Raw genomic sequence first — 20,523 nt, 5'->3', positions numbered from 1 at the left:
TAAAATTGTTAGAGATGACAACACCCCCAAAAGCAAGCATGATTAGTCTATTTCTTACTGTAAAACTGTGTCACTTTGCTACATGATGCAGATGGTATTAATTGCTTTGAAGAAAAATAGTAGAATCCCAAAATGCAGTCAAATCAGTACAGCTATATCCAAGAATTTTGTGGCAGAGCATACAGAATTCTATACTACAAAATGAACAAGGCAAGAACTAATTTAGCCGTATATTACATAGTTACTAAAAATACAAGCAGCAATCCCAAGTAAACGCTAGATCCCTCAGTAGTTAGACAAAATTTTATTATTTTATTTATTAGAAAGAAACAATCCACAATAACTTGTCCTAAATTAATTTTTTAAATGCATAAGACATGATAAGCTAACACCAGTTCAAAACAGAGCTGAGGAAAACTAAATGATCCTTGTGACTATCAGCCCTATTTCTACCATGGCAAAAAAACCCACACAAACAAAAAGGTAATGGAGAACCACAAAAAGAAACAAAATAAACTAAAAAGGAAAAAACCAAAATCTAATGAAAGGTGTACAGTTTTTCAGTATGAGCTCTGGGAAACCACTCATGCACTGGACTGAACAATTTATTTCTGAACTCTTTCCTTCATACATGTTGACTTTCAAAAAGGTTTTTTGATATTTTATAAGTAGCACAATCAGAACTAAATGAATCCAAATGTTTGTGTGTAATGCAAACCCCCAAATTTAAAATAAATATTTGCTATTAACATGTCATATAGAATAAATGATAATTTTATTTTTAAAAAGTGCACAGAAATAGATCATTAGCACACATCAGTATTTGTTAAGATGGATAAGCATTTGCAAATCAAAGGTCCATATTCAACACATTACTAACAACTAATAATGAAATAGAATGGGTATTGCCTATGCATAAACAAACTTAAGGTTTTGGTGAAAAAATACATATTGTTTAAGTAACAATTGTAAATCACATATTTAACTGAATGTACTATTTTAAAAAAAACATAGCATATATCTACAAAACTTATTAGAATTTAGAACTGAAATTAAATCAGGAATTTTTTCTTGTATAATCCTGTATCAGCTGAATATTTACATGTGTTTTACTTGAGGCACAAGCCATCTTATTGAACAGCAGCTCTAGAACTCAGACAAATACTTAAATATCTCACTGGAGCTGTGTCACCAGGGTATATCAGCACATTCAGAGCTTAAACTATACCTCTATCTAAAAATTTTTTCTACTCATATTTTTAAAATACTACTGTAGTGCATTCCTGAGCATAATGATGAGATGTAGAGAAAAGTGGCTGGATGGGACAGCCTTGTGGTGGCAACTCTCCCATGTAATGTAGGGCTATACTGGGGCTAAACTGCAGGGGAAGAAAGAGAATGAATCTAATGATCTCAATTTTTGCCTGTTTTAATAGGTTAGATATAATTGAATTGAAAGATAATCTGTGATCACCTGCATTTACCATGGACTAAAAGGACTGAGGTAAGATTTTACAGGCCAGGACATTCAGAGACCCATTGTGTGCATACCCCACACATACACACCTGCTTTGCTGTGCCATGGAGAACACAAAGGTTTCTGTCAGCAACACCAGCTCCATTCCCCACATGTGCCCAGCCACTGGGACACAGCAGTGGCTCTCCTGTTTCTCCTGCCCACAACAGATGTCCTCCTAGGGAAGAATTAACATCAAAAAATTTAATCTGTCAAAATAGTGTAAGGCCTCAATGGCTTTGCCTCCAACAAGACTGGGAGCCCAATCCTGACAAGTTTCTCTACTATAAAATAGATTTAAGAATTCAGCCAAACATTGTTACATATGCATCTTTCAAAAACTGCAAATAATTCCGGATGCTCTGGTTCTTGATCACTGACTTCTGTAGGCTGTTCTCCAGCTCTTTCAAATGTACTTCATGGTGCTTTTCATTCTAATGAAAAAAGAAAAATGCACAGAAACTTAGAAACAAAATATAAATCAATCAAAATAATAATCTAAGACACAAATAGCCTAATTTTTATAGCTTTATTTACCTGTAAATGTTTTCAGAGGTTCCACAAAAGCAAAGGTGTTAAAGCTTCAAAGGATTGAAGCTTTTATTTATGTTCAGTCAGGACCAAACTGAACATGTTTGGATAGACTTAAAATCAAAAAAAGCCCTACAATAATTTATAAAAATTATAAAAATTCAGATTACTGGCATTAACTCAGGAAAGAAAAACAAGCTATCACTACATCATTATAGTATTGTTATGCACCTAATCAAATGTAGATATACTTACTGAACACAATTGATCTGAGGGAAATTACAACTTCATACTTTATTTTTGTCTTGCAGGGAAAACTCAACTGAGTAAGAGTTGTAAATTCAATATTATTCAAGTGATTTAGTTAGACTGGACTTCTGTTAGGTTGGTGGGAAATGTCAATGTACAAAGTATATTGTCAAGTTGAACTAATTTACTGCTCTGTCAACTGTACTAGTAGTGTGTTTTCAGTAAAAGGAACTTGTTTTTGTAAATGGTGACATGGTAAGTGATTTCTTGAATCACAAACAGCATTATTTACTCACATGGTGAAATAAGAAGAGGAGTTGTTTTTTTTCTTCTTGCTTCTTTCTCACTTCAGCTTCAAGAAGTAGCAGTTTTGTCTGAAAGGCTTGTTCTTTGTATGATATTTTTTCCCATTCTTCAGCTACCTATAAAAGCAATGAGAAAGAAAGGATATATATATATACACACACAATGTATTTATAAATTATATATGTATTACATATATATTTACTCTTAAAACCCAAATAAAATTATTTTCTTATCTCTTAACATTAATAGCTCTATTTCCTAATCTTTAATTGAATACTTAACTTATTTCACATACATAGGTATTTAACAAACCTGAGAAATATTCTGGCTAAATTAGAAAACTGTTTCAATTTGGGAAAAAAAAAGTAATACAGTGGAAGAATTTTTAGCTTATTTTCAAGTTAAGCCAAAATTTTAGTTTTCTCAAAACCAAAGCAATATCTTCAGTAGTGAAAAAAATCAGATGGTTATTTCTACATTTTTAATCTGAAATTACAACTTCATACATTTTTTCTGATTAAACTAATATAATTCACTACAATGTAAATTCCTACGTTTCCTCTTGAATTTTTTGATAGATTGTTTGCATAATTTCTAAAATTATAATATTCTGCTTAATATAGAAAGAATGCAAAATCTTCCTCTAAAAGGAGAAGGATTTCAACACCAACATTCTTGTGGGCATTTAATACAAAGAAAAGGTAATATTAAGCTTTTGTACAGAAACTTTTTGCCATATGTGTGGGATTTAATATAAGGTGGTTAAAGAATTTTGATTTGTCAATTAAAAAAAGATCATAAAACACTGGCAAATTGAAACTTGGTATTTACTTCCATAGTATCCAAACTTGATAAAGAAATTGAATTGTTCCATCCTTATTTAAACATGCAGAAATTCACAATAATTTTTAGTAGTTCTCCCTACATGCAAAATAGTCTTGTCCCATAACTTTTCTCAAGCTCATTTTTAATGTCATTTTTAAATAGAAAGTAGAAAACAAGATTGAGAGATGTATTAAATCACCAATACCATTTTTCTCCCTTCTTCCAAAGCAGATTCAAGTTGTCTGGTCAATGCATTATATTCTGCAATTTTCTCTTCAAGCTGCAATTTACTGCTCTGAAGACTCTCATCTTCTTTCCTGAGCTGGTGAGCAAGTTCTTCATTCTGATATTCTATCTGTCCTAAGTGCCTTTACACAAAACAGATAAGTGCATTAAAATTCACTACAGCAGAAAAGTGTAGTAATGAATTTTGATCAGATTTTTCAAGTTACCTTTGAAGATCTCCATATTTCTTCTGAATGTTACAGATCTCTTCTTCTAAGCAAAGATTGCCCATAGAAGTTACACTATGGTTATCCTGTGAAAATGACAATTTGTTTCTAGTTGAAGAGACCTGTATACAGGATCTTAATGGAGTCAAGTAAGTCTGTCTATTAAAATCCATAAAAAAATTTAACTGTAATTTCAGATAAATGCTATATTCATTCAGACAAACGCTATACTATAATCAAGTAAATATTATCTTGTATTATATATATCTTGTATTGTACCTTGTAAAATTATCTTAAATTAGTAAAATACAGTTAAAGTTGGAGACTAAAATTTTGTATGAACACTTTAAGGCTGAAAACCCCCTATGTAACAAAGTCCTAAAAAACTCCATGTGCTGCCCATGCAGCCTTGTGTATTAGGGCCAGCTAAAAAGGCTCCCTCACACTACAGTCACAGGAAGCATACAAATATGGTTCATACACATATGGTTATCACAGGAGAACAGTGCAGCACAGCCAAAGAATTGCAGAATGCATAGAATGTGAAAAAAGAAAAGTTCATGAAAAGAGAAACATCAGCAGCAGAAGCTGATGAAGAAGTCTTCTCCTGCCCAGAATCCAGAGTGCTAAACTTTTACACATTTTCCTTCAAATCTCAGTAGCAATAAGATTATTGCTCCTTGTTGCACCCATCAGCAGCATGTTAGCAATAAACAGGCACATCAACAGCCTGTGGGTGCCATCATTTACAGGGGTGAGCAGCACCATTCTTTGGACTACCTCAGGCGGTCCCATCCAGCAATTTGAGCTCATCTGCCTGATGGTGTTTATCAGAATTGCAGGCTGTTCACGTAGCAGCACACTGGTAGTAGCAGAAATTAGTCCAGATGAACCCAGGAGAGGTTTTCAACAGAAGGAGCAATTGCTCCAAAATGAATTTTCCTAAATTCTGGTCATAGAGTCAAGGGTAAAGTACATCAATCACCAAGACTTAATGCTGAAATTTAACTACTGTTCCACCAGACTAGTGATTATATTCCCAATTATTTTGCCATACTTAAGAGGTTCTTCTCCACTTTTTCAAGTAAACATGTAGTTAATTAAAATGACATTCATCATTTTATATTATGTATAAATTTTGCACCTCAAAATTAATTATTGTTTAAGTACTTGATTTAAGAGTTTATGAACATTCCTGGAAGAATCAAAAATCAAGAGCAATGTTTTATATAAAGTCTATAGGACCACAGAGACTCACATTACTTCAGCTGTAGTTTTCCTACTGACATAGCAGGATAGGCCCCTTTACCACCCTACTAACTTAAAAATCTTTGTCATTTATGCTCTTCTAACTTAAAAGCACATTAAAATAAAGACAATAAACAATAACAAAAAAAGCCCAAACCTACCCTGCCACAGAAATTGATGTCAGAGAAAAAAAAAGTCCAGGAAAATTCATTTTCAGGCTTTAGAGAAAATACAAGCATTAGTGTTAAATACAGCTAAAAATTGCAATTATCCTATTAAAGCATATTTTAAAAGTACTTACTCAACTAAAAAATTTTAAAATGTTACACATCATCAAGAATATAATTTATCTGATTAAATATTGTATGGTTTATAAATTTGCCATTAAAAACAAAACTAATGTAGAATTAAATTGTTCTACTAAATACAAAAAATATCTAGACTTGCATTTATTTCCAGGGAAGAATTCTGCAACACATCTCAGGACATAAGTATTGAAAAAGATCAAAAATATATTCATTATAAAATTTACAAGCCTTATCACATAATGAATTCACATAAATACAGTTGGCAATAGTTTTATTTGCATTATCTGATTTCCAGAGAAATTGATTTATGATTTATGAAGATTTCCACAGAAATTTTGATTTATGAAGAAAATAACAAAGGAAACCTCACCACTGTCACACACACCAATAGCAAAATGCCCCAGTGACATTTTACCACGTAATTTTCTCATTTATCTTTAGAAATTAGCATGTTCTAACCACCTGAAGCTCCAGCTCCCTGAGGGTTGTGCATTTCTGTGCACAGATCCTTTCCCAGGCCAGAAGTTTTTGCTGGTTTTCCTCAGCTGCTTTCAGCAAGTCACAAACATGTTCTAACTCCTTTAACTCAGCCTCCATTTTGTGCCTCACCTGCATAGTAGCATCACAGGAGAAAAATGTAAATGTAAAACCATAAATTAATTGTAATACGTAATGGATTTTCATGTAGGTAATAAAGCTAAAATTCTATACAATATGTCACCTATTTTATAAAATACTGAAAAAGATACAAGTTCTTTTCTGATACTTAAGAATGTGCTGTCTTCCAGTGTTCAGCTCCATCTGCTGAAAAATTTATAACTCATCTTTGTATGGAGTCAATCTTAACTGTTAGTTAAAAAGAAAAGAACTTATAATACGTTTGCTTCCATGTGCAACTTTCACAACTGTTCTGTCAAAAAGATAGTTTCAAAATCATCAATGATAAAATCACACTTTTGAAAGTGATAAAGGAATTCTGCAATTCTAAAATAGTAGCCAAATTACTTAGTAATTGCACTAGAAATCATTGCTCCATTGTTTGCAATTGTGTAGTATCCAAAAAGCACCAACTTTAGATAGCAGTCAGTAAAATTCAGAAATTTAAAACCAAGAGACAGTACCTTGTGACTTCTAACAAGATCACAAAAATGTAGAAAAGATCTGTGTTCTACAGAATTATTTGGAAACATTCTTTACTACTGAAAAACTTACCTTATCTGCTTCTAAGCATTTGTTTTCTGTTATTTTTTTGTTTTCATTTAAGACTGTTTCATATCTGGATTTCAATTCTTCCACAGCAATTTGTCTTTTTTGTACCTAGGACAACATACATTATTCACATACATTTGCAAGGTCCTTCATTTAAATATAGAAAAGGTAGAATCATTAGTATGAAGCATAAAGGAAAACCTCTGACTTCTAAGCAGTATCTCAAAATTTATTATTTGAAGTTATTTATTTTCATTACCCTACTTGTCACAGGAAGTACAAATTGGTTACCAGGTAAAGGGCACTGTCATATCAGCAATGTGTTATGAGCAATGCAGAATGAGCTACAGCTGTGCTGTAGAAACAGCCAGTGTAACTCACACCTCTGTCCCCAAATAACAGCTGTCACTGACACTTCCCATCTGGAGTCACTACAGCCCTGACCTAGAGAATTCACTCCACTCACTGCTTAAGACTGGCTGTTACTTGGAACTACATCTACCATCTTGAAGCTGGCAGCAGCTTTAATTATGATGACGCATTCCAAAGACAAGGCTCTCTGGCTCTACTCTAGATTTTGTATCATGTCTTTCTTTTCTCTTGTCAGTGATTAAAAAAAAAAATCAGTCAGTGAAGAATGTCAATGAAATTGTGTCTATACTATAGCATAAATAGACACATATTTGAATCAATGTTCTAAAACTTCTGTGTGAATGAAGTCAAATACAAAAAATGAATTGATAAAGAGCCCATTATAAGTTTGATTTATTTGTTTCGCTGGTATTTCTTTGTGGATTTCCCCACTGAAATAAAACAACTCATATAACTCTATACTCATAACCTTAATATATATTTCTTGAATGAACTTGGATTTCTTGAGCTTACTTGAATACTGATATGCTCTTAGGAACATGAAGATAAAATATGGCCAAGTAGAGGTAAAATATCATCAGTATATCCACTGAAGACATCAGAGTCAAACTTTTTAAACATCTGGTTTACTGGGTCACTAACCCACTTTTTAGCAAGCAAATCTTGTCAAAGCAATCTTGTCTTGTTGGCTTCAATGAGCTTCATGTGGGCTTCACACAATTCAGTACAGACAATGTGTACCTGTAACTGTGTGGAGACTATTCTTCCATATGGTCTGTAATAGCAATTTCTTCTTTCATACTCAATATTACAAAAATACTACAATCCCCATGACAACAAAATTGATTTATTACAAACAAAACCTTTATCATTTCCTCAAAATGGCTTACAAATTAAAAAAAGTACTTGAAGATTTCAAACATGGTAAGGCACCTCATTTTTACTGTGTTCTACAAGGTTTTCCTGTAGCTTTGCTTTTTCTTGAAGATGAAGCAACTCATATTCAACAGATGCTGTACTTTTCTCCAATGTAGCAAGGGAAGCCTTGATCAAAAATAGGAAATATAAAAATGTTAAGAGTGTTACATTCTACAATATATTACCAGCAAGTGACTGGCACTAGGATGAGTGATGTAAGTATTTTTCCTGTCAAACAAAAATGATAGTCTATAGTTCATTTGTCAGCTCATCAGAACATTTATATCAGATGATAAAACCTGCAAACTCTTACAAAATTGAAATTAAACTCAGCTCTTTCATTTGAAAGTTTAACAAACATAAAAGAACAATTTCTACTTAAGAAATTGTGCAGTTATTGACAGTAAAATAAACAGCATCCTGATTAAGCAGATATATCATCAGACAACTCTGTTCCTAGATTTGCCACAAATTTCCACTGGAGAATTTTCAGTATCTCATTTGTCCTTACTATTATAAATGGATGGCAAACTTATTCTGCAGGTCTGGGGTCTCTAGACAAAAGGTCGAAAGAGAATTAATGTAGTTGCTTCATTAATGTGTGAGAAATGTATAGCCATTCAACAATGATTTATAATCTCACCTTTAATTTTTTGTTTTCAAGGTAAATATTTTCATTTTCAGAGTTAACAGAATTTAGCTTTCCAAGAATTTCCTTTTCTGAGTTTCTTCTCCATTTCTCCCTTCTTTCCATGTCTTCCATCAGGCCTCGGATCTGACTTGTAAGACAGGCAAGTTCTCTATAATACACAATGCTTCCAAAACTCTCACTATGAAAATTAAACTGAACCTTAACATATTCCCCTTCATAGTATATATATATATAAAAGGGAGAATGCATTTATGCATCCAAAGAAAGGATTATCTGCTTATATTCTGAAATAAACTCTCTGCAAGAGGAGAGTTTCTACTCCAAGGAAGGTGTCTTAGCTCAGTTATAGAACACCAAATGATACTTCCAAGAGAACTATGCATATGTACAAAATATAATTATACTGAATTTATAGGGCATATCACATAATGTCCTACTAAGAACACTCACTAGCTACTTTAGGAATGTTACTTTCTATTATTAAAAGCAGCAAACTATGCTAGGCCTCATTTTTTGCTTTTTTTTGCTTAACAAAGTTCACAAAATTTGCTTTGCTGTTTAGTCAGCCACACACTGTGTAGTAGAACAAGTCTTGTTAGAATGGCACATTTCAAGTAAAGACTTGTATTTTCAGCTGAAAGGAAAACAGCAAAAACCAGCTGGAAGCAGAATGAGTATTTGTTCTTTCTTAGATGCCTTCCTATATACACTGGCCCAACAATGGGCTAGACAGATTTCTGGACTGATGTCATCTACCTGCCCTGTGGTTAAATTTTAAAATCTGCTGCAAATATTTTCAGAAATGCCAGATTTTCTGGTACAAAACCAAAATACTCAAGCCATTTTAATGTGAGCTGTTAAATACTTGAGCATGAATCAAGATCTCTGTGAAATAAACATTATCTTGGACCTAGAATAAAGGCATCTAACAGTTTCTTTTGCTGATTTAAATTATAGTCTATATTTCTAACAACAGAAATGGTAAAAGGACATTTGTCATTGTCTGCTCAAAAAATAACATATCCTTCACGTACATTAAGATTTGACTGTGTAATTTGAATAAGGTTGGATAATTTTGTTCTGCTTTTCCTTACATGAGTGAACTGTTCAAATGGCATCTGAGAGGAACCCTTCTCTATCCTCTACTGAGGTCAGACATTGGTGGAACTGAAATAATTTGGCCATCACTAGTCTGAAGTAGGACTTACAAGACAAAGAACCTTTTTCAATTCTGTAAACAAAAGGGTTAACACTCAAGCTTTTGAATCAGTTATTAGATAAGTGGTTATGTGGAGGCCTCATAGGAGCTGCCAGCAAGTTCAGGCTGATCAGAAGAATGCAGGAAAAGGAATATGTTCCTTACTGGTAAAGGGGAATAAACCTTCAAAAGAAGTGAAATGCAACAGAGAGGAGGCTAAAAATCTTAAATTTGTTCTTATTTCCAACTTCCAAATTCTGCTCAGAATTTTAAAATATTAATAAACTCATTTACATTGTCAACAATGAGTATTGCACTACTAAATATCAACACCCTGCGACCACAGAAATAAATAAACAAAAAAGACCAACAGTCTGTGGTGGTTTGACAGGAAATGTTTTTGGAAGGTGCTGTGGTCAGCAACTTACTTCTCAAGATCTTCTATTTGAACTTCTAACATTGCCTTTTCTTCAACTATTCTATCATGCTGGTTTTTCCAGACATCAGAAGCTGACAGTATCTCATCCAGTTTGACTTCCTAGAGAATGCAGAAATTATAAATTATGTAACAAAAGAATGCCACTGAAGAATGCCATTTAATTCTACAAATTTTAGATAATAGAGATATCTAATATAGGATGGTTTTATTGGATCTCCCTTGTACAAATCAATATACATTTTCTCTCATCTCAAAATAAAATCAACAAAATTACCCACATTTTAAAAAATCAAAATCTAAGTACAGACTTACTTTCAAGGCAGAGACATAGTTAAACACTGGTACTGTATATCAACTGTAGAATACAACATTTCAAAATTTAAGATGACAATCTTTTCTTACCAAAAAAAAATTGTCTTTAGTACATCTCTATTACATATAAATTATATCAATTAATAAATGAATAAAATTGTGCCAAAATATTATAAGAATGAAAAATGCTAGTTGGGTAAGGAATGAAGCATTAGGTAAAATCCCTTAAATGAATATAGATAAAACTATTGATAGGCAAAGCAAGATTCCAAGGAAGAACTTGGATTAAGGAAGTTTGATGTTTGGATTTCGAAAAGGTTCAGAGCAAGCAGCTTTGAAACTAAAAGCTAAGTAACCACATGAGACATCACATATTAATAAATAAAGAAAACTAACACTTCAAACCTCAGTCATGGATTCTCAGTTAGTACACTGTATTCCTGAGTTAGTCAGTGCTTATCCACAGAGGACTAACAGGAAGACCAGGAGAGGTTTAAACAAAAGCTGATGACACTCCTCTTACTTCCTACAGCTTAAAATGTTCAACCTCTTAAGACAATCACTAAATTTTAACAAAACAAAAGTAGTTAAAAGTAATAGCTTGCAGGACACCTAGAGCAACCTTTTCCTTAAGAAATGAGCAGCAAAAAGACATACAAGAACAGCATAATGAAACAAATTTTTCTATTTTCCACAGGTGAAAGTCTTTCATTTGTTTAATTTCAAGCAGTACATTATAACATTGCTCATAGCATAGTCACTCACATGTTCTTTTATTTTTGAGGTTACATCTTTCACAGCTTCTTCTAAGCATCGAGCTCTTTGTTTCTGGGACCTTATTGCTTTTTCCAGAGCTATCTTCTTTTGCTCGCTTGTTTCCTTTAAGGCTAACTTCTGGCACTTGTATTCACCAATTTGATGTTTCCACTCTGCTATTTTATTTTTTAGAGTCTGCAGCATAATTAAAATCAACTCTTCAGATTCCAAGCCTTACAGATAATTTTGCGCTATAAAATAATTAGGAAGAGCTGTTACATTTATAACATCTGTTTCCATATAATCTTGGTATCTCAAATCTTGTGGTTGATACAAGGAGCTAGCCAAGTACAACAGCTGGCAAGAAAAACACAGAGAGAAAGTCATTACAAAGATGAAAAGAAGAGGCTGAGAAGGTGCAGGAGCAGGCAGGAGCAGGGGGAAAGACAGCAATCTACCCATGTCTGTGTGCTCTTGCAAATGGACGCAGAATTTCCACAGCAAGGCATGGTATCAACACTACATGATGATATTCATTAAGAGCAATACCAGACTGTTTCAAGGAGAATCTCAGATCCACTTATCAAAAATGACCAAGCTACCAATAGACAATTAGTTTCATAAAGACAAATGTAAGTCCTGTTCATATCTCTTACTATTCTTCCACCAAACTCCAGCAATTTAGGTAAGCCAGCAGTGTCAACTTTCTTAGTTCAGTGATAAATGTCTGAATTGTAGGAATGATTAATGCATTTGTTTCCTTCCTTTTAGCCTAGGTCTGACACTACATTATGTACTACTAGTTAACTACTGAATCTCTGAATGTGCTAGCCTTATTCAAGATACTCATAGACAGTGGCTATAAAATATGCATATTATGGGTCTCAGTAAAGTTTCTGCTAATGGCCCAAAACTTTTACAGAATCAAAGCAAAATGTATGTGGTTTTCCAAGTAAAAGATGGTCTCAGGTACTGGGATTCACTGAAAAGCTGAAGTACTACTTAAAAAAAAAGGAAATTTCAAAAAAGACCCAAATATATAAAAAGTGGTTTTCCTATATAAATGCTTACAGGGCACCTAATAAACAAAGATGTGACTTGAGGTGGTGGATAAACATAGCAAACAAAATTTCAGTCTATGTATGGATTTCAGCTGTCAGTGTAAGTAAACAGCTGCTATCCCCCATTATAACCACACGAGGTCAGAATCACGCTAAGAATAAGTGCTTTGGGCATTAGCCGGTGGCTGAGGTAAATTCGAATTGAGAACTGATTTCATAGGGGCAATACTAAGCTTTTGCAAGCTTTTGTCTAGTTATTAACAAAATCAACTCCAGGATTTAAGCTAGCAAATAACTTCAGCAATTTCTGAAAGTGATCAAAACTTTTAAATAGAGATTGAATGGCAATACAGCTGCATATCAAGTTATTTTATCTAATGAAAATGTTGTTGGAATTCTATAATTGTACTAGGTAGAACAAGAAAACAATTTTTATTTAGAAGGAAACATGAGACATTTAAGCAGACATAGACCTGTGATTTGAAATTGCCTTGTTACATGTTGGGTAACAATCTCAAATGATTCAATTAGCAGGGGATGCATGCTAGTAAAAGAGTTTGGAAATTAGAAATACATTGTTTTTAGCCAATGTTTTCTCATTCATGCCTATGTTCTTGACAAGTTTCATATACTGTATTCTGAGGCCGCATACAGCTACAGCCTTTCACACATGACCTCCTCCTTGCCTTTTTCTAAAGCCAGTAACTGATTCAAACGCTCAAATTTAACTTGTGCTTTTTAGAACAGAAAATGGAAATAATTTAACCGACTTTAAACAAAATGAGATTAGGCATTAGTCATCAGTGTTTTACTTTCAGTCAGTATTAAGAGACTTATTTATTCTTCACAGACAATAAGAAGAAACAGGGTGTGGTTGTCACTGTTCTCTCAGAACAGGAAGTCACCATAGGGACTTGCTTATCTCTTGGCCATATGGAAACTTCTAGACAGTGCAGTTAAGTGAGTGCAAACACATTTATGCACGTTTCACTTTGCTCCACCAGAACTGTACAAGTGTGCATAAGTTGAGAAAAGAAAAAACACCAACAAACAACCTTGCAATTCAAATAGTGTGGTCAGGAGATCTTGCAAAACATAAATGGTTATGATTTTAACTGTTTTGGATTTTTCTTCTATCAATAATTTGATTTCAAAACAGGTTTGTTTGTTTTTGGGGTTTTTTCCCCAATTAACTGAAACACAAGTAAAAATACTTTGACCTGCATTTTCACTTTTAATTCATAATTTTCTGCTTCTTTTCTTTCAATCTGACGCTGCAGGTGAGCTTGTACTTCCTTTACTGATTTTGACAGGTGGTCCCGTCTCTGTATCTTCATCTAGGAAAGATAAACACAAATTTATTGTACAATGCTGTATGATGCTCTCTGTATTTTTTCTACTATGCTGTAGTTTCTAACTGACATTTGAATGTCCTCAAAACCTGGAAAAGAAAAAACATGCTCTACAAGTATATTCACAAGCAGTAACTTGCTACTAACTTTATTAATATTAAACAGAAATCACCAACTTGAAACAATTTATGTATAATTTTACGTATAATATTTAATCTGAGTTTAAGTAGCAGGAATAAGGCCTGGAAGCATGAACTCAGACATCCAGGTTAAGGAAAGGCATCCAGCTAGCAGGATAACTAACACTGAACCACACTGATCAGCTGTGCTCTGACTAACTAGACCTGAACTGACCTTCATTAAATTCCAAAGACCTTCATCTCCCATTAGAACTATTGATACATTTAATTCAAACTCCAATTTTGGGGGATATGTAAATCACAAGGGAAGAGGAAACTTATGTCATCAGCACTCAGGTCAGATGATTCTATGAAATTTCTTTCAACTTAATTGCTTTGGCTCATTCTAAGTAAGAAGTAATAAGGTAGATAAGTATCGTGTTATCAGTATAGACTGCAAGAGACTAAAAGAATGTACTAGAGGAAGTGTTCATTATAGACACCAGTAAGAAAGGCAAATTCAGTCAAGTGTTGATCAAAGTGCCATTTATTGAAATTAATGTAAGAAGAAACAAAGGGACAGCATAGAAAATTATTTATCCTTTCAGATGGTAGGCACCCTAAATTGTCCAACATTAGGTAGTCTCCAGTCAGGGCATGGTATGCCACATAGATCCCACCAACACTGAAGTCTGATGGCATTGGGGTCTCCAGAATTTTTATAATCTTTTCTGTTCAGCATTTCTATTCTCAAGCAAAAAGATGTTTCCATGAAAATGTGCTCCTTCACTTCAAGATAAAGGCAAAGACATGACAAGAGCCCCCAAAGGCTCCTCTATTATAACCAGCTGGTCAATAGAGGTTAATATCCAGCAGTCAAGTGATATGTTCATAGTACACTGCTGCTCCCTGAAAGGTTTAACTGAGCCTATGCTGTCCCTCACTAACACTGAACCACGCTGCATGGCACGCACACAAAGTGCCCTGGAGGTATTCAATCTGTAAGAGACATTGCCGAACTGCCTGTCAAATAACTTTCAAACTTTTACAGTGCCCTCTTATACAGGAAAGTTCTCCCTTTTCAGTGCTGGTTTTTGCACTGAGCCCCTTCTTTTTGGTGCAAAGAATGAATGAGCTCTCACCAGACCTGCCAGCCTTTGATGATATTAGCTCTGCTCTCTGTACTACCTGTCCTAAGAGAGCCATGGAAACCAGCTGTGATCAGTATCTGTTTAGCTTACTCCATATTATTCCTTATAAATACTTTTCCCCCAGAATATTGCAAATCAGTAAATGAGAAGTCAAAAGCCACCTTAGCTGGTTTGAATATAGTTTTGATGGTTTGAAGATAATTCTGTAGGAAACACCTTTCAGGATTTTACTTTTTTCATAGGTCTTTGAAATAATTGTTTTACTCAAAATTTATGGTTTTTTTAATTGGGAATCTAGTATGTTGGAAGGAAATATTCATTCTAATGGAACTGATCACTCACTTTTTCACACTGGAGCATGGATGAAAGTTCTTTAATCTGTTTCTCCCTTTCAAGTATTTTTTTCCTGAGATTCTTCATGGGAAAAAACCAACAAAGAAATTATTTTAATGTCTGTATACAACAAAGCATCAGAAATGCACAGTGATGAACATTTCAGATGTAAAACTAAGATTCCATTTTGTGATGCTAAATCACAAATACTCCCACTTTGCCACTCTTACTGGAAATTGTATGACTCTATAAGGTCATACGAGCCAATTTCAGATATTCAGCACAGAACAGAGAGAATCAAATTTTAATTTACTTACAGTATTCTGAATTTCACTTTCATTTAGCTCCTGCATCCAAGTATCAATGGTTTTACTGTCTAACTGCAACACAGAAAACATTAAAAATTTATTCTGATTATAACTGATTTTGTTTTTTTCAATAGTTTTAAATTGGTTACATATAGTTTGCTACATTTCTAAACCTGGTACATATGACTAGAAAAGCTCACATACTCACAAGCTGCTTGGTGATTAAAACCTAAAGATTCAATTTATTTTGTGCATGGAACTTTGTAGCTGAAGAAACAAACCAGGGTCATTCCATACATCTATTTATTTCTTTATTTTATCTAGAAGGGCTCTAAATACCATTGGTAAGTATTATTTAAGCATGTGGTTAAAGGGTAAAAGCATTTGTAGAATTCACAATATTTCAAAGACTAATATTAAGTGCTAAAGCCTTTCAGGAGCCTCAGTTAGGAGAATTTGAAGACTGAGCTAGAAAGCAATTTGAGTTAACTCTTTGTAGAATTTATGTGTCCGTGATATTGTCAACTAAACATTTATTTTAAAATATCCTACTGTGTGTGTGCGTGCACAACTTCCTATTTTAAAAAAAGCAGGCTTGTGTGGCTTTCAGACTGTAAATCCAAGACATTTTAGTTTCACTAATGAGAACTCAAGTTGAACTCAACCCACGAACTCAAGTTGGAAACTTTGGTATCAAAATTTGACTAGAACTCCTTCATCTTATCCTGGCCTGCATCTATGAACATTCCTAATAATGTTCTGTAATCTTGATGCCATGCCTATCTGTAAAGTCAATCCATGGACCTCAATTCTGCATCCAGGTTTCCACATTTGCATGCACAGCAAACTTATAAATATTGTATTCAGTACAAGTCCTAATCTTTCCTGACTATACTGAATCAGATTTGCTGTCATCAAAAAATAATATATAAACAGGAATGGTGTTTTATGGCCTGACACTGATTTATCAGCAAAAATACTTAGAAGGCTTCCCAGAACTGAGAAGTGACTGGAAATCTAAATTTATCACACTATCTTTCCATTCTCAGGAAACAGTCTTCCCCACAGTTTGCTCTTTTTGAACTTTCTTTTTATTTAATGACCAACAGAAAGCCTCATGCTTGTAAGACAACTAGCAATGTCTATGAAAACCTGAAAATTAAGATTAAAATTAAAAAATAAACTTCAGAATAAACACCCATTTTGTTAGCTTCTGAAAGAGAGTTAAGAAAGTCAGTAATGACAAATTACATTTAATTTTAAGAACAATCTACAATCTTCACTCCATCAGGTTTCTGTGTTAGTTCCACATGTGAGTTCTACATGTCTTCTTATACAGGAACTCACTCAGGTTCACCTCCTGTTTTAACAGACATAGTTCAACAAACTCCTTTCAAATTTTTAGTAACTTTCTTAGTGCATGGGACATAACAAAAAAAATCTTCCCACAATGTGTCTTATAAAGAAGATTATATAGATTATATGACAACATGTTTCTTTCAGACTAGTGTAAGAAACATACATTTCCATTGATTCTGTGTTTATGGCCTACATGTTTTCTTACTTGGTGTTCTAGACTGTCAGATTCTTTGCTCAAATCAGTAAAACACTTCCCATCTTGGATGGCTTTTGTAGTTCTGTGACAATCCTTTTTATCTGGCTGAATCAGTGAACACAGTTTTCCTGTTTCTCCAGGTGGCACACATGTTTTTCCCTGAAATAGCAGTCATAATTATGTAACATTTAGTTTCACTCACAGTTAGGTCACTGATATTGCTGATTTAAGGATATCAACATAAAACAAGTCAGCTCCTCCAGAGAATCTTTTAAGAGAAAGTTTAAAGATCAAAGAATCATTTAGGACTTTCAACAAGGATAAAAGCCTGCCATATCACAGGATGTACCTTCAAACAGTTTGCTCACAGAACACAGCTAATTCACAAGGCAAAGGCAGATATTACCTCCAGTAAAGGTGAAGGCCAAGAGCTGCTCAGATTCCAATGTTGCTGTTTTTCACAGCAGACTTCTTCCAATTTGGAGGCAGCAATGGCTTTCCTCTTTCCCCAAACTGGAAAAGCTTCTCTCCAAGCCCAGCTGCTCAAGCAAATGATGCCGCCCATGCCATGGCAAGTCCAGAGCCATATCAGACCTAAAACCTAAATGAATCCCATTCCCTCCACTTCCTTATCAGGTACCAGCAACCTGTCATCACCCCTTCTCCAAACACCTCTGTCCTGCCTCCACCCTAGCACTCCAGAATGATTGATGCCTTCACCAAGCACAAAGTTACCGTTTACTCCACTCAGTACTCCACTGACTGCTCATTATTTTTTCAGAAGTGGATTGTGTTGCCTTCTCCACCCACCAGGACCCATTTCTCCTGTGCATGTCCATCAAAAGGATTAGTCAGAGTTACAGCTCTTATATCCATATAATTGAGAAAATGAGTAACAAATTCAGGAAGTTCCCATCTTAAACAATCACTTCCTCACAGAATCAGAATGCAGACTGCTCTCTTTCCAATTGTGTCTGACAGCAAATAAGTACAATCAAACTTTTTTATTTTATATATGTGTATGAGTGTGTCTTGTTTTATTGCAGGATTAGATTTCCTGGCAGACCTCAGCTTGTGTAACACAGTGCAACTCTCTGTAGCTTTTTCCTGGATATACAACCAAAACCAAGTCCTTGAATTTAATTACTTCCAGTGAAAACAGCACATTGGAAGATTAAACATTTATCATAGCCAATTGATATAAGCAGAAAAGCAGAAAAGAACAAAGAATTTTGCCATAGTTTCAGTATACTGTTGCCATGTCCAGCACTGTCACTTAGCCAGTTTTTGAAATATCACCTACTTCACATCTATAACTAGGAAGTATATTTTAACCTTGTTAACAAAACTAATGCAGTTTAAAAAATCAAGCCTAACAGGAACAGAATGAACTTGCCTCAACAGTGTGAAGAATAAACTTTTCCTGAAGATCAAAGTCCAAGGAAGGAGCAGAACAGTCATGTACAGGTAAAGACAAGGATGCTCGTGATGATGATGACATTTTGATTTAATGCTGTATAACAAGACAATGTATGTCAACATATATTGGAATTCCACAAATCAGTAACTGAAACATGCCAGGGTGTTCCCACTACCGTGGGACTGCTGGACTGGACCAAGCAGATCCCAGCCACAGCAGAGATGTAACACAGCTAATGCACCTGAAATCTTCCACAAGAATTCACAATTTGCAATTGCTCAGCACTGAATTCACAAACAAGGTGTGCAGAAAGCAAATCTTTCCACAGCAGAAAACTGAATATCCTCGAAGGACAAAGTAAAGCTCGCAACTGCAATTTCCCACTTCCACGCTCTCCAGCACAGAGGGGAGGCTCAGGGGCACAGGTCACTCAATGCCAGCCCTCGCCCCGGGCCCACTCGGGCTCCGACCTCACCAAAGGCCCCCGCGCCCGCTGCCTGGGTGTCGCGCGAGCCGCTCCCCCAGCATCGGTCCTACGGGGCAGTGTCCCCTCAGCACCGCTCCTGCGAGACACTGTCCCCTCAGCACCTGTCCTGTGCAGCACTGTCCCCTCAGCGCCGCTCCAGTGGGGCACTGTCCCCTCAGCACCTGTCCTGTGCAGCACTGTCCCCTCAGCACCGCTCCAGTGAGGCACTGTCCCCTCAGCACCTGTCCTGTGCAGCACTGTCCCCTCAGCACCGGTCCTGTGCAGCACTGTCCCCTCAGCACCTGTCCTGTGCAGCACTGTCCCCTCAGCACCGGTCCAGGGGGGCACTGTCCCCTCAGCACCTGTCCTGTGCAGCACTGTCCCCTCAGCACCGCTGCAGTGGGGCAGTGCCGCTCAGCACCTGTCCTGTGCAGCACTGTCCCCTCAGCGCCGGTCCAGGGGGGCACTGTCCCCTCAGCACCTGTCCTGTGCAGCACTGTCCCCTCAGCACCGCTGCAGTGGGGCAGTGCCGCTCAGCACTCCTCCCGCGGGTCTCCCCCGGCGCCCGCCGCTCCTCGCCGCCGGGAGCCGTTGCCGGAGCAACGCGCCGCTGCCATTACCGTTGCCATTGCCATTGCCGGTGCCGGCCCCTCTCGCGGCGGGGGGAGGCTGTGATGCCCTTCCCGGGCTGGCCCTGCCCGGCGCTCCCCGCTAGCGCCCAGTGCCCCCGGCCGGGGCCGGTGAGGGCCGTAGCCCCCGCGGGCCCGGGGAGGCGGCATCGCCCTTTCCCCGGGAGCACGAGGGGCGCGCGGGTGGGATGCGAAGGGGTCTCAAGAAGCGGCTGTGCCCCCTACTCGGCCGGGACGTGCCCGGCGCACCCAGGAGGTTACTGTCCAGAAACCTGGAGACTTCTGAGGAGCTTTAGGTCCTCCAGATGATTACTTTCTGGGTGTTTCCATTAATTTTTAAATTTTTTTTGAGGTTAACAGTAAGTATTCATATAACCTGACTGTATGTGCAACAGATGTGTGGAAAGATCATCTGCAAATCATAAATTTTGCAAAATTGAGTGATCATGTGATACAAACATGATCACTTGTACAGGTGCAAAGGTAGATATGTACATAGACACCTATACTCATACATAATTATAATTTGTACATTTTGTTTAAAAAATTGTACTGATAGAAATGTTACTTTTTAAGATTCTAGGTAATAGCAGCGTCAGCAACTTATATTAAAAAATAAGCTTGAAAGAAATAATCAAAATAAAAATCAAACATATGCTTTGTCATCTTTTGTAAACATGCCAGTGTATTTTTTCTTCTATTGCTGGTAATGGACTTTCAGAGAGCAGCTACTCACTTTATATACTCTTTGGAGAATATTACCTAGCCATGTGTGCCTGGTAATAAAAATTAAATGCTAAATTTCAACCTTTTAAATTCAAGTAGACATGAAATCACT

At 35.9% G+C, this 20,523-nt stretch overlaps 1 protein-coding gene across 2 annotated transcripts; it reads right to left on the bottom strand.

Annotated features, from left to right (window-relative positions):
• Positions 1-217: 217 nt before the first annotated feature.
• ODF2L (outer dense fiber of sperm tails 2 like) lies at positions 218-18,042 on the bottom strand. Of its 2 annotated transcripts, none has more exons than XM_077182277.1 (16): positions 17,577-18,042; positions 17,180-17,329; positions 15,625-15,687; positions 15,317-15,388; positions 13,573-13,689; positions 11,301-11,486; positions 10,213-10,322; positions 8,578-8,713; positions 7,950-8,060; positions 6,648-6,752; positions 5,895-6,044; positions 5,289-5,345; positions 3,880-3,965; positions 3,633-3,795; positions 2,593-2,718; positions 218-1,950 (listed from the first exon to the last, which is right to left on the bottom strand). In XM_077182277.1, exons 1-16 carry the CDS (start codon positions 17,733-17,735, stop codon positions 1,822-1,824), a joined length of 1,920 nt encoding a protein of 639 aa, XP_077038392.1. In that variant the 5' UTR covers positions 17,736-18,042; the 3' UTR covers positions 218-1,821. The 2 variants fall into 2 exon arrangements, with proteins under 2 accessions (XP_077038392.1, XP_077038393.1); XM_077182278.1 differs by having other exon boundaries at positions 5,898-6,044.
• Between the last annotated feature and the right edge of the window lie 2,481 nt (positions 18,043-20,523).

The sequence above is a fragment of the Agelaius phoeniceus genome, chromosome 8 (genome assembly GCF_051311805.1).
Source record: "Agelaius phoeniceus isolate bAgePho1 chromosome 8, bAgePho1.hap1, whole genome shotgun sequence".
NCBI classification, from domain to species: Eukaryota; Metazoa; Chordata; class Aves; order Passeriformes; family Icteridae; genus Agelaius; species Agelaius phoeniceus.
The sequence above is the reverse complement of the archived record's forward strand: the minus strand, read 5'-3'. Positions and strand labels throughout refer to the sequence as shown.

Excerpts from the sequence above, each read along its gene's own strand:
- ODF2L (XM_077182277.1), bottom strand. The coding sequence starts at position 17,735 with ATGGGCGGCATCATTTGCTTGAGCAGCTGGGCTTGGAGAGAAGCTTTT. Across the intron at positions 15,389-15,624 it reads AAAGTGAAATTCAGAATACT|AATCTCAGGAAAAAAATACT; the intron begins GTAAGTAAATTA and ends TTTCCCATGAAG. Across the intron at positions 1,951-2,592 it reads TCCTCTTCTTATTTCACCAT|AATGAAAAGCACCATGAAGT; the intron begins GTGAGTAAATAA and ends TTTTTTCATTAG.